The sequence below is a fragment of the Erigeron canadensis genome, chromosome 6, assembly GCF_010389155.1.
Source record: "Erigeron canadensis isolate Cc75 chromosome 6, C_canadensis_v1, whole genome shotgun sequence".
Taxonomy (NCBI): Eukaryota; Viridiplantae; Streptophyta; class Magnoliopsida; order Asterales; family Asteraceae; genus Erigeron; species Erigeron canadensis.
This window is the reverse complement of record NC_057766.1, coordinates 29,032,174-29,057,648: the sequence shown is the minus strand read 5'-3', so window position 1 is coordinate 29,057,648 and position 25,475 is coordinate 29,032,174. Positions and strand designations below refer to the sequence as shown.

The 25,475-nt window shown below is 30.6% G+C and overlaps 3 protein-coding genes across 4 annotated transcripts; 2 read left to right on the top strand and 1 right to left on the bottom strand.

The window, feature by feature from the left end:
* Positions 1-10,005: 10,005 nt before the first annotated feature.
* On the bottom strand, positions 10,006-14,163 carry LOC122604075 (calmodulin-lysine N-methyltransferase). Its single transcript, XM_043776975.1, has 7 exons — positions 14,005-14,163; positions 13,567-13,789; positions 12,845-12,924; positions 12,093-12,153; positions 11,837-11,952; positions 11,577-11,709; positions 10,006-10,835 (listed from the first exon to the last, which is right to left on the bottom strand). The coding sequence occupies exons 1-7, from the start codon at positions 14,108-14,110 to the stop codon at positions 10,556-10,558; spliced, it is 999 nt and encodes a 332-aa protein (XP_043632910.1). The 5' UTR covers positions 14,111-14,163; the 3' UTR covers positions 10,006-10,555.
* A 1,779-nt stretch (positions 14,164-15,942) lies between these two features.
* LOC122604642 (rhodanese-like domain-containing protein 17) lies at positions 15,943-19,558 on the top strand. Its single transcript, XM_043777516.1, has 5 exons — positions 15,943-16,076; positions 16,215-16,294; positions 19,138-19,208; positions 19,310-19,363; positions 19,457-19,558. The coding sequence occupies exons 1-5, from the start codon at positions 15,943-15,945 to the stop codon at positions 19,556-19,558; spliced, it is 441 nt and encodes a 146-aa protein (XP_043633451.1).
* Positions 19,559-20,947: 1,389 nt separating this feature from the next.
* LOC122605161 (thiosulfate sulfurtransferase 18-like) lies at positions 20,948-22,995 on the top strand. Of its 2 annotated transcripts, none has more exons than XM_043778053.1 (6): positions 20,948-21,047; positions 21,157-21,240; positions 21,362-21,441; positions 21,532-21,599; positions 22,465-22,518; positions 22,755-22,995. In XM_043778053.1, the coding sequence occupies exons 1-6, from the start codon at positions 21,031-21,033 to the stop codon at positions 22,878-22,880; spliced, it is 429 nt and encodes a 142-aa protein (XP_043633988.1). In that variant the 5' UTR covers positions 20,948-21,030; the 3' UTR covers positions 22,881-22,995. The 2 variants fall into 2 exon arrangements, with proteins under 2 accessions (XP_043633988.1, XP_043633987.1); XM_043778052.1 differs by having other exon boundaries at positions 21,532-21,602.
* Positions 22,996-25,475: the final 2,480 nt, after the last annotated feature.

Here is a 25,475-nt window from a genome sequence, read left to right as displayed (position 1 = left end):
GTCGATTTTTGCAGACTCCCAGGAGGATTTGGAGTTTTTAACACCTCTTGATCTTCATCATCAACCTAGATCTATCACTTTTATTTACTTTCTAGTTAGTAAACAATGTTTTTCATATTTTCAGACTTTATAATATTATTCCTTCTATAATGTCTAGCTAGTAAGCTAAATACTTGTTTGGATTGATATGATCATATATACTTTTATTTATCTTATTTTATATTGTAGATCTGTTAGATTATGTTAACTGACTGTCGTAGATCCATGGTTATTAAGTTCTTCATATTATTATAGGTTCTAAATCTGAATATTTTAGTTTAATTCTGATGATCAGTCTATAAATCATGCACTAGGATTAATATATAAAGATGGAAAACACTAATCGGTCTATATTTAGATGTAAAAGATGATTTCGTTCTAGTGGATGGATCCAGAACCATAGTAACTAGAACAAGTTGAACATGAAGCTTAAGAATGTCAGACGTGATCTAGGGACATGGAAACTTGCATTTAGGTCACCGGAGGAAATTATTACATGGTCATGGCTTAAGAGCCGAGTATAGCTAAAGATGAATTAGTAACGTAAACTTAGGTAATAATGCTTAAACAATGAATCTAACGAGAATTTGTCTAAAGAGTATTATAAGTCTAGCGACAACACTATTTACACAGGCGAAGTGAATCTAGGGAGAATCTAAACCGTGAATAAGTTTTGGAACAGACTAGTAATAGATATAAGATAATAATAAAAGTCATAAGCATGTGATCGGAGATGCCAAACAAGTATTTGTTTTAATTTACTATTTCCTGCTTTCGTATTTTAGTTGTTAAACTAAAAGGCTTCTCGCTAGACAAAGCGGTTGCGGCCTTTTATTTTACTTTTTTATTGTTTTCGATAGTTTAAATAGAAAATCTTGACAACCCACAATCGCTAGAATTACACACATTAATAAACTAGGTAGTGGAAGCGTCCCTGAGAACGATCATGTAACTTATCACTTACTATATTACACTTGACCGGGTACTCTACTCGTTATTGGGTTTTCAGTTTGAGGTAATTACTTGTACAACAATATTTTTATAAATTTAAAAAACAGTGTTATCTTTCATACTAAAAATCATTTTTTTTCCACTTAAACTAAAACACCATCAATCGGTACAGGAAAAATCCCGCAATCCCAATAAAGTCCCGATTAGTCCCATATAGTTACCAATCTTTGTTTCAAAGCCTACTTAGAGGGTGTTTGAGATTGCGTTATAAAGTGATTATCTGATTATTGCGTTTGTAAAAGGCAAATAATCTAAAAAGGTATCTGTATAAAAAAGTGTTTAAGGTGCATAAATTATGTTCATTTATGGTTTGCTTTCTTGAACTATTGGTAAATTTGTGTAAGATGGGATTTATCAATCAACTAGTCTCATCTAAGTTTCTGAGTGTAGTATATGTTCAGTGTCTTTATCGTCAACTTTTTTTTCCCTCCAAATCGCTATTAATTAGTTGGAATTTAATACCAAAATCTCGGTTCTATACCAACTTCTATGTGACCGGAATTGGTACCCACTTTTGATCATATTCAGGATCGGTACCGTACCGGTACCTGTACATCATCAATATTTCTGATACTTAAAAAACTTACTTGAATGCTTCTTTTTTTTTTTCCCTCTTTTCAAACTTTTCATATAAGTCAATTTTTTAGGCCTCATGCTGCCATTGGATAAGCAAACTTTTGTCTAAAAATTTTTTAAGCCCCATATTACACTTTGCTAATTAATTCTAGTACAAATTTATTATTATAAATAAAATATTTTAAGGTTAAATATTTTATAAATGGGCCACCAACATTATTAGTTATAATACTATCATTAGGTAGACATATATCTACATATTTCGTACAAATATTTTATCAAAGGGTCAACAACACCATTGACTTTATACCCGGACATATTGATAAAAGTTTTATAAAAACGAATCGATCTTCGTCATTGAAGTTGCAGCAGTCCAACGATACTCATAACCTCAAAATAATATACCTTATAGTTAGCTTATTAACCCGCATAGTATGCTGATAATTTAAAAATCTATTATGACAATATTATTGAAATGATTACCATGTATAAAGTATTATAGTTTTTAAAAGAAAATAAAAATATTTTTTTAAAGAAAAACATCCTTAAATAACAAAAATAAAAATGTAATAAATTTTAAAAGGAAATTTTTTATGACATGATAAATAAATAAATAAGATTAAAAAAACAAAACTTTTAGAATAACTTTGAAAATGACAAATAAACTATTTATATAAATTAGTGATGTCATAACAATCTTTTTTATTTATTATATAGATAGAGATAGAGATGGAGATATTTGATATGATAAATTTTTTAACATGGTTATATTATCTTTAGCTAAACATATATTTACATATTTCGTATTGCAAACTTTATTTCCGTGGTGGTTGTATTGCTTTTAAGTATATATACACATTTATATTCATATTCTTTTATATGTTTTTAGCTTTCTGTCACTGTGTTGTTTGTTATTTATTTGGGTTTAGTATCCTAGAGTGTAAGTAACTTTGCAACTTTTTTTATTTTGTGTATGCATGAAAATTTTTAAACATTTTATGTAAGTATCTCGTTAAATTGAACACGTAAAAATTTTACGTTGACCACTCAAAAACTTCTACGTGGGCAGCTCATATAGTTGCCACAATGCCACATATACATTTTTACATTAAGCGTTCAATTTAACGAGATACTTACATGAAATGTTCAAAATTTTTAATGTATACACACAATAAAAAAAATTTCAAAGTTTCTTACACTATAGGATACTTAACCCTATCCATTTATTTTGGAAGGGGATTCCTTTAAGTTAGACTAACATGACTAGTCATGTTAGGCTAATCTTGGTCTTTGGATGAAAATCAAGAGTCAAGATTCAAAAATAAAGATTGAATCTTAGCCCTTGATTTTCAATCAAGGGTCAAGATGTCCCCAGCTTGACTCAAGTTATAAAAATAACGTGAGAGAATCCTTATCCAAATCAAGGGTCAAAATTAAAATATAATGGTTGAATCTTAGCCCTTGATTTTCAATGTGGTTGTGGACAGAAATAGCCCACGTTGCGGGATTTTAGACCCACTAGTTTCCCATCACGAAGTAAAGTTTGATGTTTATCAATCATACGGACTTATAAAACCCACTAGTTTTCCATCATGAAGTGTAAAGTTTAATGTTTAGCAATCTTTCAACTGAAGTGGGGTACGTACACAAAGGCACATGCTAAATGAGAGTGGACGATAGTTCTAAAGAAAAGTTTAAAAAACTATAGATAAAAAAAAAAAGATGATACTACCGACAGTCCGACACAAATTTAAACGACTAAGTTTTAACATGTGTTTTTTTCTTTAATCGCAAATAAGCTTTTGGTTTAGTGGTGTAAGAAAGAAATGAGAGGTTTTGCTTCTCTAAAAGGCAAAAGTGTAGTGCCGATTTACTAAAATTTTGGTAAAGTTACACCCAATCACAAGTGGACACCTAGCTAAACAAAAAAAAAACCAATTTTAACCAAAAGTAGTCAAATAAGTGGGTGTAGTGGAAAAATACAAGTCAATCGGTTCCTTTGTATCTTCTTTGTAAAATACTAAAATATATATTCACCCACCCACAAACCCCCCACACCTGGTCAAAAGCTCATTTTCCAATACACACAACGTTCATATGCATCGGCTATTCTTAATTGGCCGATTGAAGTTGCCGATGGTATTTGCCGATTTTTGCCAAAGTAGATGGTGTAGGGAGCCGATTTTTCGATACTTGCCGATCTTACTTGCCGATAGTTTTTGCCGACTACATCCTTGCCCCTAAGGGGTCAAGAGTTCAGACTTATGTAGGGACGGTAAAAAAAAAATCAAGGGAGGACAATCAAAAAATTCCATAAAAATACATCGAAAGGGGGCAAAATTCACAAATCATAAAAAGAATTTGAAAATTTATGACTAAATTAAAAATTTCTAGCGATACATTGGCCCCTCCTACTCTTACTGCCTATGTACCTAGGCATAAGTGGGTAATCACTAATTTGGGTGACACTTTACAACTTTTGGTTTGAGTCAATATACGATTATATATGTGCTGGGTGAAGTACTATATGATAATGGATTTTATGTGAGGTAATCGATTCGACGTTTAAGGCTAAGTAGTGGTCAAGTTCTAAGTAGTGGCCCTTAATAAGGAAAAAGTTTATCAAGTCAAACTATGACATTTAAAATGAGATGGTTGAGTAAGTTTTTACTAATTATATTTGAGTTTTGTTACATTTACTAATATTGTAAAAGGGAAAGCGAAAATAAGACTTATGATATTCAAGTTGAATGAAAAACCTTGTACATATTAGTTTCAATACATAAAAAACAGAGTGAATTTTCAAAGTATGCTTCTTTTTCATTTGGAGGAAAAAAAAATATATGCTATTGTATTTTATGTTGTTAAGGAAATTGGCTTACAATTTGACAACACATAAAAGGTATAGCTGAAATTAAAATAAAATTAGTGTCTCATTAATTCCTTTTATCTTTTGTAAATGTCAAACGAATAGCACTATATCCTATTATCCCTGTGTCCACAATTTTTTTGAAAGGTGAATTTTGCTTGAAAACTTCGTGTCGCGATACGATAGCGATAGGTTTAACATACGTTGTCTTAACCAGATCCACGTTAAAGAGCTCCCTCAAAGTAGAAATGTTACGCCTGTCTCTTTTTTTTAACTTTATTTAGTTTTTATAAATAAATATGTATTAAGTAAGTACATATGTATTTGACCATACCAAATGCCAATTTATTTCAAAACGACCAAATGGAAAATTTTGAAATTTCGGCATGACCTCATCGTAATATCAACAATCAATACCTGCTAGTTTTCAAAACAACCTGCTTTTAACAACCAAAATACTTGACACGACTCAGTTTAACGACCACATTGCCAACTTAAAGAGAATTACATATTTAGTTTCAAAATATGGGATATTAATGTAACAAGTATAATATATTCAGCTGTAATTTAAAGATAACACTTGCGTAAACCTTTCGGAGTGCTCATCCACGGCTATAACTTTCCACGTGCTTGTCCGTTAAATCCACAAGCACCTACAGCATTATAATTAAAGAAAAAAATACACCGCTTAGTTAATATATAAAAAATAAACATATTAATCTTCTGTATTACATAAACTGCGTGTATATCATACTGATAATTTTCTGCATTACATAAACTGCATGTATATCTTACGGCGTGAGATAAACTGCAAGATAGTCTGCAAGTATAATCTGCCAGTCGTTCAGTTATATGGACCAGACTACACGTATATAGCCAACCTCCATATAATCAACTCTGCCTCTGCCTACTAAAATAGAGTCATTGTATCAAACTATACGAAAGTAAATAATACAACTATTTGCATAGAAGGATTAACTGCTTCTACATCGTCAATCTGCATACATCCACAAAATCTGCACATTAGCCTTCTGTATCCAAATTTACATCACACAATCACATGATGATCACCTAACAATTAAAGCATGTGTGATTACATAATATACACAACTACACAACAAAACATCTAGGTAACACATGACAACATGACTAACACATTTCCGCGATCACATAACAATTACAGCACGTGTGGTTGCATAAAAGACAATACACTTGCACAACAAAACATCTAACACATCACACGACTAAAAATGATCACAACACACATAATTACATCAAATAAACATTCGCACGATAAAATGTCCGATTAACACATTGTTAACCTAATGACCATCTTCTCTAATACATTCCTGGCTTAATTAACATTTTAACTAATATACTAACTTATTCAATGTCATAGCATATCTAAGTATGCAACCTCAACAATTGAAATACCACCAACACCATAATTATGAACTACAACCATAATAACGGCGATTATTCCACTAAACGCCTAAACACCAATTAATGCATAAAATCACTTATAACCACTATACTTAACTACATAACCATCATAAAGCCTTCAATAATGGCACTTCCACTACTATTACTTTAGTCATCATAATAATCGGTATGTTCTTAGCGATAGTTACAAATTTCACTCCTACGTCTTAGCTATTATCATAACTAACATATAAACTGGCATATAAGGCAATCTTCATATAACTACACATCACTGCATATAAATATTTATTATATCACTCTTGACTGCACCCACTGCTCAATTCTCATTAATATATCACAACAACTAAAACTTATATATGAATTAAACAACGGCAATATTCAACCATATACTCATATGAAACCCTTACTCAAATGTAATCCGATTTCATATAATCATCTACTAGTTTAAGTCCTATATACTCACATGTGGTCCTGCTACAACTTACACTTGTATTTTTCAAAATCTTTGGTTACCTATTAACCAAATCCATATAAATCATCAATATTGAGACATATCGTCTTTTCTGATTTTTCTTTATCTAATACTTCCCAAGCCAATAATTTTCACTTCCTTATCATTATTTTATCATTACCTTACAAAATAATAGGTTTTCTTAACTTTTTTATGTTACATAGCGTGACACAAAAACTATCTCTATATCTTACCAAATTTTAATACATGTTTCATAACTAAGCCCGGATACTAAGAAATTAATATGGGCCCAAACAGTCACCTATTCTTAACCTACGATATTTTTATTTAACTATTAATTAGACTAGAAAATTAAAAAATAGTACCTTAAAAAGATGATATTCAAAGCCTATAAACGATTAGGAATAATTTGACATGTTTGGCCGAATTGCGTGTTCTTTCTTTTTGTTTGAAAATGATGATAACTATCATTTTAATTATATTTAATAGTTTGGAATTAATTTCCAATTTTCACTTTAAATCCCTCTATTTATTTTTCGTCCATTTACAAAGAAACATCACAACTAATGAGACATTAGTTTTATTTTAATTACCTTTTATGTGTCGTCAAATACTCAAATTGTAACTCAAATTTTCACAACAGAAAACACAATATTAATCCTAAATTTTACATTAAAATAAAAAGTATTTTGACAATCAAATATTGTATTAATGAATTGACCCCCATTGTATTATAGCATATTAGCATTTTATCTTTTTAAACTTGAGTGAAAATAACTTGGAGAAAACAGATTAGGGCAAAAAAGAACTTGGAGACTCATACCTACAAAAAGATATAGGTATGTACTTGCACAATATTTTTGAAATAATTGAAATCTGTCGAAGGAATTAGAATCGAAAGGTTTTAAAATTTGTTTTGTGTTTGATTGTCAAAACTAATGGAATTCAAATAGTATCACATAGCATAAAATTGTATTAAATGACAACTTTACCCTTTGATCGGAATTTCCCATTAATAATTGGTACTATCCTCTTTAGTCACTCTGTCACATCTCTACATGCATAGTGGAATCTCTTACTCACATGAAAAAGAAAAATAATATTCCAACATCAATTTTCCTTTTACTTTCAAAAACATCTCCTTTCTCATAAAAATTGTATCTTTCAATCAAATAAGGAGAAAGTAAAAATATATACAACAACTTAAGAAAGGTAGTGAGTTGGGTGGTTTATGGCGGTGGTTGTTTGTGGTGGTAAGTGGGTTAGGTAATTGTTAGTAGTAGTCAGTGGGTCGGGTGGTTTTTGGCGTTGGTAAGTGGCTCAGGTTGTTGTTGGCGGTGGTCGGTGAGTTGGGTGGAGGTTGGCGGTGGTCAATGGGTCCCGTGGTTGGAGGTTGTGGTTGTTGATGGCACAACAACGGATGATTTGAGGAATACAAAGCTCATGAAATATGTTTATATTTATTTAGTTTGTGGGCTATTTTGTAAAATTGTTCAATTCCAATGGAATTACTTTACATTGGTTTAATGAAGAAATTGTAAATTCTTTGTTTTAAGGAATTTAAAGGAAAATTTGGAATTCCAATTCAATCAATATTTCCAACCAAACAAAGTGAAAAATAGAATGTAGATTCCAATTCCTACAAATGACAAAGGATTCTAGTGAATCAAACACCCCCTAAGAGGAGCGAGACCTTAATTGGAAACCCCTCCTAATGGCATCTCTTGTCATGTGACGACCAATTAGCAAGCGACTTTCTTTTAATTTTTGTTGGAATGAGGCATTAATAGGAAGCCCTTTTTGAGACCAATTTTGTGATGAAAGGAAAAAGATATATAGAATTAATATTAGAAAGAAAATTAAAAAATAGGAAAAAGTTTGAATCGGACCAATAATGGCAGTTGGTATGGGCCAAATTCCCAAAAATTCATTTTTTCTTTCCATTTCGAACGCGTCTTTTTTGTAACGCCATCCACCATTTCTCTCTCCGGAACTCCCATGTGGCGATGTTCAAGGTGTCCCATAAAGTGAAAGGATACGCCTTGCTCCAAACAGTCTAAATGGATACAATCGCTAACGGTACTACATGAGCTGCCATTAACTACAACTTTTTTAATAGCTTAGGAACCATGTGGGTTGTGGCTGTTTTTTTTTTTTTTCTTTAAATTTCTAATAACAATGTTAAAAACTATTAATATACTGCAAAAAAAAAAAAAAAAAATTATATCAAAAGTTCATTTTTCAATTTTATGGTAAGAATGCAGTTGTTTTTTTTAAATCAGAATCCATTAGTAAAAGTTTAAAACTAAAGAAATAAATGAGCAGCTTGTATTTTAATGTTAAACAGACTTATAAGTTATAATAGTAACATTATTTGACACCCGCCAAATTTCAATTTGCTAAACTTAAAAAGTTTACTATTAAGTTTAAAACTAAAGAAATAAATGAGCGGCTTGTATTTTAATGTTAGACAGACTTATAAGTTATAATAGTAACATTATGTGAAACCAGCCAAATTTCGATTTGCTAAACTTAAAAAGTCTACTATTACATGTTCTATTTTCAGAAAGTTCAATTTAAATATTTGGCATTTGAACTTTTTATGTGTCAACAAGATCAAACATCGTTAAAGGATAATGATGCCGACACACATTTATCAGGCTGATGAACTAGTCAATGATGACCCCAATAACATATCTTGTGTGATAATATGATTAGCTATGAGCCTTTGCAGTAGAAAAATCCTATACGACGTATATGTTGATATATATTTAAAAAACACACTTATACATTAAAACATTTAGTAATTTATGAAAATATAAATAAGTAAATAAAAATATTATTTTATATACAAGTTAACCATACAAATATGTATAATTAAAAGGCTAAATGAAGTTACTAGTTAAAAATAGCTCAAGACCCCTTAGCCCATCTTCAAGTTCGGCCCAACCCAACCCATGACCCAAACCCACCTTATGTGCCTTGTTATAAAATGCTAGTAATTTCCCTGCACCCTTTTTCCTTTACATCACAGACACAAATATATTTACACAGTACACGTGACTACGTGAGAAACAAAGCAAACAACCACCCAAGTTCTACCCATGCTTGGTTTCTTGAGCTTAAACCTTTAAAACATTTTTCTTATTCGATTTTCTAACTCACAGCCACTGCCAACAGCCCAGGAACTGGTTTTTACTGTCCCTAATTTAAGTTTCCATAATGAGAGAGCACGTACGGCTGTCCAAAGCTTTGCTTGCTAATTTCTCTTTGTTTTTGGTTCGAGACGACCACAAACCGCCACCATTCACCACATACCAATTGACTATATATCATACTTCTAAGCGTATTATTCAGGTAACATGCAACAAACATTTTTTAAGGTATTGGCATTACCTACAGTATGAAGCTCATGGTTTGGGATGATACATGGTAAGTTGGCGTTTGTTGAGCCGTTGCGGGTTGTGAACTTGTGGTAACCGTCGCACTCTCACACCGTTCAATGGCTTTTTTTTGCTTTTCAAATAGGCAACATCAATATTATGCAACATTAAAAAAAAATAAAACTCAAGAACCAGGAAAAAAAATACAACTATGAAAAAAATACTAAGGTAGATCGGTTAGTAATTGACTGTTTGTTACAATTAAGGTGTTTATTTTTACTTAATGGTAACCAACAGTAGCATATTCTGATTGATTTCTTCGCCAACGCTCAAACTCACAAAAGAATGTTCCACGGTATTTTTGGCTTTTATGCCATTCTGCTTTCTTGAGTACTTGACCAACCAAGTAATATTCCCTATAGAACTTATTCCGTGCATATGATTCTCAGATACAAAACGTCATTGAATAATTATTTACATCAAAAGAACAAAATGCAATTTCAGTACCCTTAATTTGGTTGGGTATGTTAGATGATCCTGAACTATGAAAGCTTTCATAACAGTGTCCAAACTTGACTAACGAGTTCTTGAAGAGAGAAATGAAGAATTCATGGACATAAAACAAAAACAATTAGAAAACAATGCTCTGTGCAGGCTGCCTGTTTTTAATAAAGAAAATGTAGCGAGAAAAACGAGAAGTAACTCATGCTAAATTCAAGTAGCATAAAATAGAGGCAAACAAAAATGGAAAACCTTCAGATTTTAAAGTGTAATTCGGACCAATAACGGGTAGCAGTGATCCTTCTCATAGTTAGGCCAAGAGGCGTCGTTGTTGCTAAAGTTCTGATGACGCCTCCAAACTTCTGAATTGTAGATTTCATCAACTGTAAATTGCAAGCCACTCTGTTTTACCTCCATCAAAAACTCATCTAATGAGTTGCCTCTTTTAGGGCCCACAAAAATGGCTTCTGATGTCCCTTCTTTCCTTAACAAGCATTTGATAGTTTGAACAAGGCCTTTATGGAATTCTTTGAAGAAAGTACTGCAAAGATATGAGTGAAAATGGAATTTATTAGAGAAGTTAAGGGGAGCATAATAAAAAATAAGTATATATGTGATGTGGCAATTTCGACCCAGTATACATGTTAATGGATCGATTAGTTATAGATAACCTAGCTATGAGGGTCAAATAATAAAAAATTAGCAACAAGGGATATATGTTAAACGGATTAAAACTAGTCCAAAGTCTATCATTAATACATAAATCCTCGTAGATGGTTTTATCCCAATATTTGGATTATCAATATCTATACCTATACTACCTTATAAACCATTTACTCCTCCAGATTTCTCAAAAAGAACTAGATAAACCCAAACTACCTTTTTCTTTTATTCATTAATTTATATATCTCTACCAAATAACCTATAATACCCTTAATGAAATTATCTACAACATACATCTTTCAACCATTAAAAAAATTACTTTCACTAACAATCACACCGACACCGCCGCCACCACCCGTCGCCGCCGCCGCCACACCGCAACATCGCGCGGACATGTGTCTAGTTATTACAATAATAATGCTTCTGTAATTGAATTAGCAGATTAGTTCTTGATAAAAACTTAAAAGTGGACAAAGAAGTGTTTGTGGGTCTACCCAACCCAACATGTCCGTTTTCTTCAGGTAGTAAAAGATGACCCTTTTAACCCGAATCCATTTTAACCTGCTACCCAACCTCTCATCTATTAGCCTTTATTAAAAGTCAAATGGGTAAAGATTACCAATCACTTGCAACGATGATGTCAAAGCTGTTAGACATATCTGAGAGTTCATCATGGTTCCAGTGCAGCATCATAGATTTCACTTTTGTACCACCAAATACAGTTAAATTCGCCTTTACATTACGCTGAATATCTAAATGTTAAGCATCTCCAAATCTGAAGAAGATCTATAGATCTTAAGGACATTTTCATAAGCAAGACATCTGATTAAAAAAAATATATGAATTGAAGCTTTGATAATGGAGGAACAAAGAGGATACAATCAACTACTTGAGGATTTCCATCTGATATAACAACTTCTAATGCTTTTGTGACAGCAGCTATAAGTAAGCCTGCTAGGCCGTATCCTGATCCAAGTTCAATTACTCTTTTAGACCTGAATTGGTAAGAAAAGTATATTACAAAATTAGGATATGCTTGTTTATAAGTTCCTCCACAGGTACAAACGGTGAAACAGAAAAAGAAAACAGCAAGACAGAATTGATTCAGCTGTAGAGACAAAACTTAAGCGGTAACCTGAATAAGTCTAGCTGAGATAAACAATAATAAGCAAGGACTTCCTCTGATGGCCAAGAACCTGTTCAATGAATCAGTACACAGAATTTATGCAACAAGAAACTATGAATATATATAACTTGAAGAAATAATTAATAAATTAGCTTCTTTAAGAGAGAGGTAAAGACAGAATTTTACTGAATATCTATCACATAACGTCCTTTTTGCTAAAATAAGCGTTATGGCTGAAGTATTTATAATGTATTTCCATGACAGCCGAATTCAGTTTTCATCACCCAGAAAGTAGTCATTTCATTTATCTTAAACTATCGAGCTTTATGAAATAGACCTCCCATCCATTTGCAGCATGAATAATGCTTTATTCAACAGTAGGCTTTGCACAGGGAAGTATAGATTTAAAAATTTGATGTGTTTATAAGTCAATGTAACACGCAGATTAACTGGAAAGAAAAAAAAAAGGAAGAGAAGGAAATGACTAATTTGTATGTACAAAACACTTGTAATGTTGAATAAGTAAACACCAGAAAAGATTTTCTCAGATCCCGACATGGTCATCCCATTGAAAATTAGATAGTGTAGTAAATTTGAGTCACGTGCATTACAAATATGTTATATATGCTTTATTACATGTTGAGTTGTTGACTTTGAGTTTCTGGTCTATGGACATCATTTAACTATTCCTATTAAGGTTTGTATACTCTAGTCATATCCTAATTATGAGAGCTGATATTTTGGGTGCAAAGAGAACTTACAAACAATGCCCGTGTTGTCAATGTCATATGTGTTACAGATCCTGAAGTCGTTGAGATTTGCACAATTGTCCACTCTTTGACTGCATTGGAAAACATAAGTTGGCAATAATCACATACAAAGCAACAATCCAAAGCTTCTTTCTTTAAATAGACATTAAACTCATAAGAACTTCCATCATTACATCAAACTGTTAAAAACAATATATTCAATTAGAAGAAAACATTATACGAGTAACATACAATATACCACAAGATCACGGCAACTCGTAATTCAATCCAAAACCTACCGGCAACACTAGTGAAATTTTTTTTTATCATATGTCTAGAATAAAACTGACAAACGAACACGGAACACCAAGGTGGCCTAATGGTCACGCATCCTCATGTCGTTACAAAAGATCTCAAGTTTGAACCTCCCTAGGTAAACAACTTGAGGTGGCCGATACAAAAACAGATGGACAGGGAACGGCCACCACGACCCTAGTTAGGTCACGTAACTTGCACTCTCCATATAACCTAAACAAGGAGAACCCAATCTATTTAACCTTTTACAATTCAGTTTGAAGCTTAAATTCGATATAAAAATTCACAATTTTCAACTTATGCATCTATGATTTTTCTCAAACTTATATCCATCATGAATAAAACAAATAGCAACACACTCGACTAATCGAATCTAAAAACGACTTAATGAAAATGTACGAAAATATATAGTATCTTACTATAAAAAGAGCTTGGTAGAATTGTGATCAGGCAATGTATAGCATACACAACAAGCTTTTTCTTTTTCTTTTTCTTTTTCTTCTTCTTCTGCTTCGTTTGTGAATAATTCTTGTTGTTTAGATCGATCCGATGATACTAAACGGAACGGTATCAAACCGAACCCAACATTATTGTTATTATTATTATTATTAGGCTTTCTAGATATAGATGCTTCCTCTTCTTCTGCCACATTACATAACAAATGATTTTTATTATTTAATTTTACAAAGCTAAATTGGTTATTAAAGGTAAATAACTAGTACTACATCATACATAACTTTGTATTTTATCTATGTGTACATGTAGTCAATGATCATCAGGTAAATTATACAGTAAACTGCTAGCTGAAATAAAGAAATATATAATAGATCAAAAAATATTAAATAATAGAAAATTACGGGAATCAATGGTGGTGGTGGTGGTGGTGGTGGAAGGAATAAGGGCACGGCGGAGGATTCCCCAGCGTAACGCCGATGCCGTTTTACTACTCCCATTCTTCTCCATATCCTGGATTGAAAGCTTAGTAGTGGTGTTTGGTCAAACCTTTTATTTGGATATTGTAAAAATATAATTGTGAATAAATTAATTAGTTTTGCGTAGTGTTCATTCATTTTTTAAAAACTATAACTTATTCCTGTATAATACGGTGGCAGCGGGATAGTGATGACGGAGGTGATATGACGGAGGTGGTGATGGATTGATGGTGACGGTGGTGAGGACGTCAGTGGGGACGGTGATGGTGGTAAATGTAAAAGTAATTAATGTTAAATGTGATATTGTAGTTATTTTAAGTGTTTGGAGATATATACTGTAAATCATATCATTAAGGGTATTATAAGTATATTAGATGGAGATATTTAAATTGGTGAATAAAACAGAAAAGTAATTTTGATTTTTTCAGATGTAGAAAGTTTATAAGTCAACTGACACTACAACTATGTTGCTTGTTTTTATTGATGATTAAGACAAGTTAACAAGGAATGACAGTCTTTTATCGAAAAAAGGTAAAATTTTAAGGAAAAAAAATGATTTGTTTTATTAAATTAGTATAGATAATAAAGTCAAATAATAAAAACTTCAAACTTAATACGAACTTGATAAAGTTATATTTTATTATTATAACAAACAACATGAACTTCCAAAAAAAAAAAAAAGAAATTTAAAAGGTAATAAAATAAAGGGTATTGCTATATGAAAACTTAAAAGGGTTTTCATTAACTTACATTAATTAGTTGTACATTTATCATAAAATTTAGGGTGAGCTTTTAATATAAAAATGTACAATTTTTTATGCACGTTAAGTGTTGCCTTAAGGGCTTTGTTTGACATTTCATAGAATAAAAGGTATTTCAAAGATTTAAAAATTAGAAAAAAAAATATTAGAGTAATTGCAGAACAAAGTGTTATTATAAGTTGTAATTGAAGCTCACTATAATATAAAAATAGCTTTTTTATTTTTGGTAATGTTAAAAATATAATATTTTCACTTTTTTTATTTTTGGTAATGTTAAAAATATAATATTTTCACTTAACACCCCTTAAAATACTTTCACATACACTACCTCTTTAATATTAATGATTAAATTACACTATCAATCCTTTATCATTTAAAATATGTCCATTAACCATTTACATCAATTATATACACAACACAACGCCGCTTCACCACCAACAGTCGCTCAACCATCACACAGTCGCTGTCACGACCACCGCAACATCGCGCTGGTACTTAACTTAGTACTTAAAATATGTCTTGAACTTGACCTACTATTAAACAATAAATTTGTAAAAGTTAAATCAAGGTAACAAGATACCTTCTATAATATAAGTCGGTGTAGTCGTCTAATTATATTAACTTAGTTTAGGTTGTAAACTATACAAAGTTTAGCAGAAAACATTTTTCAATCACTTGTTGGGAAAAAAAAATACCGTTGACTCAACCTCTAAAAAGTGTAAAAAGATCAAATTCCGTCTTAATTACTTCCAACTAAGAGGTATGTTCTTTTTGTTATGATCTACTTGTATTTAATTAGTTATTAGATAAACATTAATTTTCATATACAAATTTTAAAAAATGGGAAATCATTTTGTGGGCGGGCGGGTAAACTAACAAACAGTCAAAATCGATCAATAAACAAACTTGTTGGCGCACCAAGTTAAGTTGCAAATCACGCACACTGTCTGTCTTGTTCACAAAGTCGCATTTTTATGTTATATTTATTCCCCCAACTCTAGCTCTACAAATTCAAATATTTGTAATATTCACCTTAGTTATTAGCAATTAATTCTTACAAATGAATGTTCACATGTACATCACGATTAATCAAAATTTAAGGATGATTACAATGATCTTTCTACTTCTTTTCATAATTCAGTGTTTTTGTAGCTCAGAATCAAATATCATCACCATAGATGTTCACAAAGCCAACCATTTTCTCCGCGATCGCAACTTCCATTACCTCGATGTCAGGTGATTGATTCTCTTTGTTTATTTTGTTATGATTTTTTTTTACTATATATAAAGTGGTAATAATTTATAACTCTTGTCATATATGCTTTTTGTATTTGTTCATGTCTTTAATTTATTATTATCTCTCTATAATAATAGGACTCGGGAAGAATTTATGGATGGGCATGTTGATTTCAGTGATACACTTAATATACCTTATATGCTTAACACCCCTCAAGGTAATTTTAGGGATAAGTTGAGCTATTTTTGTCAAATCTCAAGTTTTTTTTTGTCTCGATATCAGAAAGTAGTACCGAATTTTAAGTGAGACCAAAACTCTTATCAATTTTTGATGATTTCTAGATTCGATAGCTAAACTAAAAATAAGGCAATCAAAATTAAGATTTAGAAGTAAATAACTGCTCAATGCCGCCTTCCGTGGGTTTTGAGCCCCAATACCTCGACGGTGTATGGGGGAGGTTAAGATGTAGACAGACCTTACCTCTACCTAAGTAGAGAGACTGCTTCCAGTTTCTACCTAAATGGTAGAAAAGGCCCTCCAACCTTTGCATGGGATGATGATCGAACCCATGACCTCTGTCTCCAGAGATTTGAAATCCATAAAGTTGATAAGGTTAAAGTGATTAAAAATCTTCAAATCTTATTTTAATATATACTATAAGACAGTTGAACTAATGACTTATTAACCAATCAAATCGCTCAATTTCATCAAATTGACTCATTAATTAAAAATCATAATAATCATTATCCAAATATATTATTATATTAGTATTTATATTTATTTGTAGAAAAAGTCTCATTAATTTACATTTTTTTTGTTTTTCATCAACAATTTATACTTTTTAGTCCTGAATATTTAATTTATATTTATTTTTAGTCATCAACTTAAGAAGATTTTTTAAATTTTTTTTAAAAAGTTGCAAAAAGTATTTATATTTAATTTTTTAAAGTTACAATTGTCACTCAAACCAATAGTCCTAATTGTTATCAAACAATATGAAAACAATCCTAATGGTTATCTAATTATCAATGGACAGTGATTAAAACAAAACATATTCATGTTATCGGGGGCGCATCATGATTAAACACATATACATATACTTGAATGTCAAGTACAAGATCACAAGTATGTTTATATTTTAATTCTTAATTATCTTTCATAATAATATCACACTAGATTTTAGACCCGTGTCAAATACACGGGATTTACAACATTATCATTATAAGGGATAATATGTGCAAGACGATAATATATACTGGTAAGTTAGTATGTAAAATTATACTCTAAAAAAATTGAGATACTCAAATGTAAATACAGAGTCCTAATTCAAATGGTTTAAAAAAAGTTTATATATCATTCTTCATCTTTTGCAATACTTTTTTGTAGACGACATTATTGAAGTGATATTTGTCTTTCCATCTTTGTCTTATATCAACACATTGAGACCCTTTTTCAACTTAACCCGAAAAACCATAATATACAATTGCCCATATGTAAAAACTTAATGTTATAAATACAAACCAATAATCGATAAAGATTGGTTTTGGGATGACTAAAACTACCTAACATCTACCTCTGTTGTAAATAATGTAATATCAATTTTTATCCTACTCTAACTTCAATTGGTAGTTGTGAACCATCTAAGATTACTTTAATTTATTAATATACATAAAAAATTGTATGAATAGAGTTTTTCAATAATAAGGTCGACATTTTTTTTTACATAACAAAATCTTATTTATTAGGTATATTGGATTAATAGCTGTATTTATCTAGAGTGATTTTAGTCGACATTTAATTTTTGTTTTAAATTGCATAACTTAATTTTAATAATAAATTGAATTAAGTCACATGTTTAATTTGATAATTTAAATAAATTGAGGGTTGTGATTGGTCAATTGAAGTTTGGTCAGTTTCCTTTTAGTATATATTAAGATTATGAGTACAATGAGTTTCAAACAATTATATAATAATGAAATTATTGTTGCATGTGTCTGTTGTAATGACTACAACAAACACTTTCATCAATTTGTCTCAGCTAAATAATGACAGTGACGAACCTGTGGTTATTGTACTACTACTTGTAAAGTATAACACTTAAAACCGTATATTTTCAAAATTATAAGCTTTTATGAATTAAATGTATCAAGATGTAATATCGATAATATCATAAACCCTATGTCCAGTGTCAGACACGGGTCTAAAATCTAATATCTTACTATTTATAATAGTCAGATATTTCAATTTAAAAGATGTCGATCCGAATATTCATGTTTTGTCACTGATCCATAATTTATGACCGTGAATTGCATGTGTTGTCTACTTGTCTAGCATTTTGTTTTGAACATTTTTTTGAGATTTTATAGATATACGTCACTATAAATTTTTACTTTATGGATAAATGCATTTATAATAATTGAACAAAATGTATTTCTAAAATTATATATTGTAAAGTTAAAGTGCAAATACAATTTTGCCCGCTCATTTTGTCCAATATTTTTTCTGTAATAAGGGTAAGTACAAAATTATCATCTTTACATCGATTTTAGTCATTTTACCCTAGTAAAAGAAATATGGGTTTTATGTTATCCAAATTGAGAAAATGAGGATCAATGGAAAAACGTTTAGTATTAAACATATTTTTTTAAAGCAGAATTTCATATATACCCCATTTTAACACCCTAATTACATATATATTAACCAACTAAAACTAATAATTTCATATATACCCAATTTTAGTTTATAATTTATCATATTTGTCCATTCTATTATAATATGATTAATAACCGAAATATGTAATTAGGGTCTTAAAGTTCTCCCTTTTTAAATTCTTTGATAACTTTTATTTGTTTTTTTTTTTATGGAAAATAACTTTTATTCACATTATTCCTATAAAATTCGCTCAAAGAGGAGTGACAACAAGATTAACATACAGAACATTTGCATCAAATTGAATTCAACAAATCCTCTCAGCTAACTGTACATTTTTTTTATCTACATTTATATAAGAAACCCTTTCTTCTAATCTCTTGATATATATAATTACTTGTGTCATTTCAGGGAGAGTGAAAAATAACAACTTCATAGAACAAGTGCTCCGATTGTGTAACAAGGATGATCATCTTGTTGTGGTAAATCATTATTATTATTATTTGAGATGTGGTGGACTTTGGTAAATCAAATCATTATTTATGTAACTAATTGCAACAACGTTGGTTTTTTATGTGTAAAGGGTTGTCAATCCGGGGTTCGTTCTCTACACGCAACAAAAGTTCTTCACAAAGCAGTATTTTTTTTTTAACATCTCAATTTAGTGTTTCTTCTACAAAATCATAAGACTTTAGATTTTATATGAATACAATGAAATAAATTTTTACAGGGATTTAAGCATGTATACAACATGGAAGGTGGGTATCTTGCTTGGGTAGAGAATGCTCTACCTGTTATGGCAGTGTTGACATCCAAAGTTCAAGAGCTTTGATCGAGCCTCTATATATGTAATGATGTTAATTTCTCATGTGTTAAATATCTATGTTTCTATTTTGCGATGTGACAATATCTCAAAACAAATGTTCATTTTTATAGTGATAAAGTTTTTCTAAATATTAAATCGATAGGTTTCTTGTGGCATAGAAGTAGATTAATTAAAGCAAGGAACTATTAGCTCGGAGGATTGGAATAGATTTAATGTAACAATTCCTCCTTTGTAACCATTTTGCTACTCCGTAATTGTGGAGTAGTGTATTATTGCTATGGATGAAGTTTACTTTTAAAAAAAAATGTTCATTTTTATATTTAATCAATTTTTTTTAACGTTCGTGTCACGAGACGGCTAGCCGTTACATCCATACGGGAAGCATTAGCTATGCAATCAAGGCAGGTCGAACAGAGTCAGTCCTAGGGTGACAGTCACTAGCGACCGATCCATGAAGTCAAGGAACCACTGGGGAGGAAAACCCTTAATTAAACCGCTACAAAAGACACAACATTTAATTAAGGTAAACCTTGCCCCCTCTAGGATTCGAACCGGGGTCTCCGGAACAAATCCCTTCATTGGAGGACTCGGGTATACTGTTGGGCTATTAAAAGAGGCTTTAAAAGATATTGATGATGTTGTATTAATACACCGTATGATAACATACATTTTTTGTGTATTTTCTCAATGAAAATTTCGTTTGAAAAGAGAAAAAAGTATATTATTATGTAAAGAAAAACAATATCTTTATTTTCATATAAAATAAACTACATCTTCCTTATAACATATAAACAAACTACATCTTCCTTATAAGTAATTCAGAATTTGATTGGATCATATTACTTCTTTTTTAATTGACTAACTTAAACTTGATCAGTTAATATATTTACTAGAACGGTATTCGCGCGTTGTAGCAGTGATGGAGGTGATGACAGTGGAAATTGGGGGTGGTGGTGCCGGCGATGGTGGCGATAACAAGTAGTGTAGTTTAATGGAATGTTAAAACTCAAAATGTTGAACAAAGTTATTTACTTTATAATATAATATAGATATAGATAATGTCTTTGATGAAATAATTACAACATAAATCATTTAACCCCTAAATAACCATACTAACTAACCCTTTTATATTAATTAATTAATTTTACATTTACTATCACATCGCCACCACCGTCGCCTGTCGCCGCCTACCCACACCGTTATCATTATCACTATCACCATCGTCGCCGCATCATGCAGACACGATTCTAATAATTAAATCATTCAAAGGCATATGGTTGCTATTAATCTCTAGTTAATTAATTTAACTCATCCGAGTAACCAAATGAAAGTTAAAATAAAATAATTCACAATTGTATGGACCCGCTAGATATAAACTAATACTCAATATCACACTCTATCTTCATCATCATGCACCATATAATATCATATGGTCTTTTGGTACCTAATCGTCAACTCTATCTTTTACTACCTCAATCATGGACAAGAAACCAAGGTAAGCACTGTAAATTAACGTTTGCCAAATTTCATTCGTTACACATCACAAATTAATTATCATTCCTTTTGTTTTTATTCTATAATAAACGTTTTCTTCAATCTTGTAGCTCAGAATCACAAATTACTACTATCGATGTCCTAAAAGCTAACGATCTTCTACATAATAGCAACTATCGTTACCTTGACGTCAGGTGTTAAAGCGTGTTTTGGTCATATATGATATTTTGAGGTTTATTATGAACGATATATATAAATGAAATTCGTTTCTTATGATGTTTTAATAGTTTATTATTTTGTTTTTGGTCAACATAGGACTGAGGAAGAATTTAATAAAGGTCATGTTGATTATAATGATGTACTCAACATTGCTTACATGTTCAATACCCCTGAAGGTGATTATACCTTTTTTTTTTAATTTTATATTCATGGTAGTTATATTCAAATCCAGGTTTTTTGGAGATTGATTAAATGTGTGGTTTTAGGTAGGGTGAAGAATCCCAAATTCATGGAACAAGTACTACCAGAATGTACAAAAGATGAGCATCTTATTGTGGTGGGTCAAATAAACAATGATTTACTCTACAGTTTTTTTGTTTTTTCTTTTTTTCGAACTGGAATTACTATGTAGCTTTGCTTTATAAAAGATTAATAATATTAGTACCATCATTTTTAATAAATGTACCACAGTATATATATTTTACAAGTCAGCAATGCAACACTAATTAATATTGGTGGTATAAATATCATCTCCCTTTATAAAAAGGACTTTTTCTATTTGTTTTATTATAAAATCAAATTTTTTTTATAAGGTATTTGCTATATTGGAAATTGTAATCATTTTATAATGCATCAAGAAGATTTATACACAAAACATATATCAGCAAATATCATATTTTTTTTAGGGGATGGTAATATAAGACTGTCGGGTATCTAAGCTTAGGTGTGGAACACTCACATACTAATTTTTTAAACAATAAATATCATAGGGCTCAAACATTTATTCATTAAACAAGAAATAATAAAATATTGGTATGTGAAGGGTTCCACACCTAAACTTAGGTGTCGGACAGCCTTATATTCCCCTTTCCTTTTTTTTTTTGAAATTTTGAATATATGTTTAAAATTACAATATGATTTATGTTAAGGCTCTATAAATTCATTAAACTTCCTCATTCACTTCAATAAAATAGATCACCTTATCCTTACCTAAGGTAGAAAACTGTTTCCGATTTTACCTGCTGTTGCTAGGGTAAGGATCGACTCCTTGATCGGCTACTGTTTCTAAAGGCAAATAAGTGAAATTTTGTTGTAAAAGTTTGCCAAACTTATAATTGCGTTGGATTATATCTACCACATCAAATCAAGTGCGCCATGTGTGTCCTCAAGGACCTCAACTCTCAAATTTTTGTATGTAGGGTTGTCAATCGGGGGTCCGTTCAGTTTATGCAACAATTGATCTTCTTGATGCAGTAAGTTTATTTGTAATCTTAATTTTCTTGTTTCAAATTTACCAATTTAGTATTCACTTGATCTTTTAAAGTTATAGAGCATACAAACATATATTGTTTAAATCACTAAAAGCACGATCTTAGAAGAACTGAATTGAAGAAGTAGAACAGTTCCATAGTATCGAATGTTTACCTAGTATTTAACAATAACAATTTTGTTTACATAGTCAAAACTTGATCTAAAACTTATTTTGTAGGGATTCAAGTATGTATACAACATGGGAGGAGGCTATCTAGCATGGGTACAGAATGGGCTGCCAGTCATTGTAGAGACACCCAATAATGTTACACCCAATGTTATACCCAATAATGTGGGCCTCTAAAGCCCTATACTTTTTTTATACAAGTTTGCCGAGAATAATTAGAGTGTTGGGTTTGTACAATCATATTATTCGTATACCATTCGCTTAATTTGATATACCCACTTTTTAACACTAATTATGAGTATTCACTATTCAGTGTGTTATTAACGTGTTAGTTGGTTTATTATGAGAAAAAGTTAGAGAGTGGAAGTGGAAGGGAAAATGAGAACTTGTATTATTACAAATGAGGCAAAAGATTACAAATTGTTATGTCAATGACATATTTATATGTACACTTACACACATTGACTATAAATCTATACAATTTTATAGTTATAAATTATAACAAAGATACAATTAAATAGAACGCGGTGGCCTCTCTATACTAAAATAGAACGCGGTGGCGCTAATAATGATAGTCATTTTGATGGTAAATCGATGTGTTAAGAATCATCTGGAATGATTGGTATGATAAAAGGGAGGGATAGGGGGAGCATTATTTCATGTACGCGAAAGGAGAGGCACGCTATATGGCGACTGGCGAGTGTTTGGGAGAGGAAAGGAGAAAGATAGGAGGGATGATAGAAGATAATGTCATAGGTTCCACTTATTTTACTCTTTTTCTTTTTTTTTTCTTTTTCTTTTTTTTTCTTGGTATGATTTTGGGACTTATAAAAGGATATAGAAAAATGTTAAATGCAGTCTTAAAGGTTACACTTAACTTTTAAAAAAAATATATGGAAAATGTTAAATTCAACCACGTTAAAAAAAATTGTAACTTTTATATTAAAAGTAACGTACCTACTAAATTTTATGATAAGTATACAACTATTTAATGCAAATTAACTATAGTCTTTAAGGCTGCGTTTAGCAAACCCTCAAAAAATTTTAGTTTTCTCTTTTGTTTATTTGTTAAAGTACTACTTTGTACGAGTATTATTTATATTTTATAACTAGTGCGCAAGCTCATCCATTAGACGGGTAGTCTCAAGCTATATAAATCTTATAATAATTGTTAAACAAAAAGTGTATGACGAATATTACAACTTAATGAATACGAAAGCTAAAGAATAAAACATATGAAAATTAACTTCATATAAATGTTGGTTCTAGTTTACCCTTTTTTAAAAAGAGAAACAAAAAGTGTATGACTAATATCACAACTTAATCAATACGAATGCTAAATAAGAAACATATGAAAATTAACTCCATATAAATATTGATTCCAGTTTACCTTTTTTTTTCAACTTTAGTTAAATAAAAAGAGAACAAAAAGTGTCGAGTATATAATTTGAAAAATACATACCAATTAATCAACAAAGACCATCTCGAACGTTTTGATTTTCTTCTTTTTAGCCGTAGGTTTTTTCTTAGGGTTGAGAATATGTGAGGGCTTAAAAAGTCATAATGAACCTATAATGGACAACAAACTAAGTCAAAAGAGATTATAATACCAATAACATAAGAATTCAATGTTAAATAAGAATAGTATTAATGATTAAATATAAACAAAGTATATAAATAAAAAAACTTTTTTGGTAATCGATCGTAGGTTTTTTTTGTCATAGGTTTTTTCTTAGGTTGAGAATATGTGTGGGTTTTTTTTAGGTGGTATATATAATAATAATAATAATAATAATAATAATAATAATAATAATAATAATAATAATAAAAACTTTATAAGATTTTTTTATTAATGGTCAGCCATTTTTATTAAAATAACATTAAAAAATAGAGAATTAAGTATTAATTTAAACTAGGGAGATTAGGAGTGGTAAGTGTACCTAACCTCCTGTTTTAATTATACTGTAGATTAATTAAAGTAGTTTAGGTTTTTCAAACCTATATACTTTTTATTAATGTTTTTATATTAATGGTATTTTTATTTATGTTCTTTAGATACTTATAGTTTTTAATAACATTCTATTTATTGTATTTTATATACAATGTTATTGAAAATAGTGTATGAAAAATAGGTTTTAATAACATTCTATTTATTGTATATTATATACAATGTTATTGAAAATAGTGTATGAAAAATAGGCAGATACTAAAGACGTGTAAAATATATATATATATATATATATATATGGGAATATAAGGTTGTTAGGTTGTTAAGCTTAGATGTGGAATACTCATATATTATTTTTTTAATCCATAAAAATCAAGGGGACATGTGTTTTAATTAAAATTCAACAAATATTAAAAAATTAGTATGTGAGGGGTTACACACCTAAACTTAGGTGTCGGACAACCTTATATTCACTTTTCCCATATATATATATATATATATAAAGGAAAGATAATTATAGTACAAACATTTAAAAAAGTACAAAAAGTACAAGGTTTTTTCTCCTTCTTCTTCCTTTTTCCTTCCATCTCCGACCATCACCACCACCACCACCATGATCATCTCCGACCACCATCATTCCGACCACCATCATGATGCTCTGGTGACGGCGACCATCTCCGGCGAGACTTACAACTCTTTTTTAGCATTTTAGGGTTTAAAATTTATAGGTTTTTTCCTTCGCGGGATAACCACCACCAACCTCCGTCATCTCCGACCATTCCAACCACGGCGCCGACAGCAAGGGCTTCGCCCGTACCGTAGCA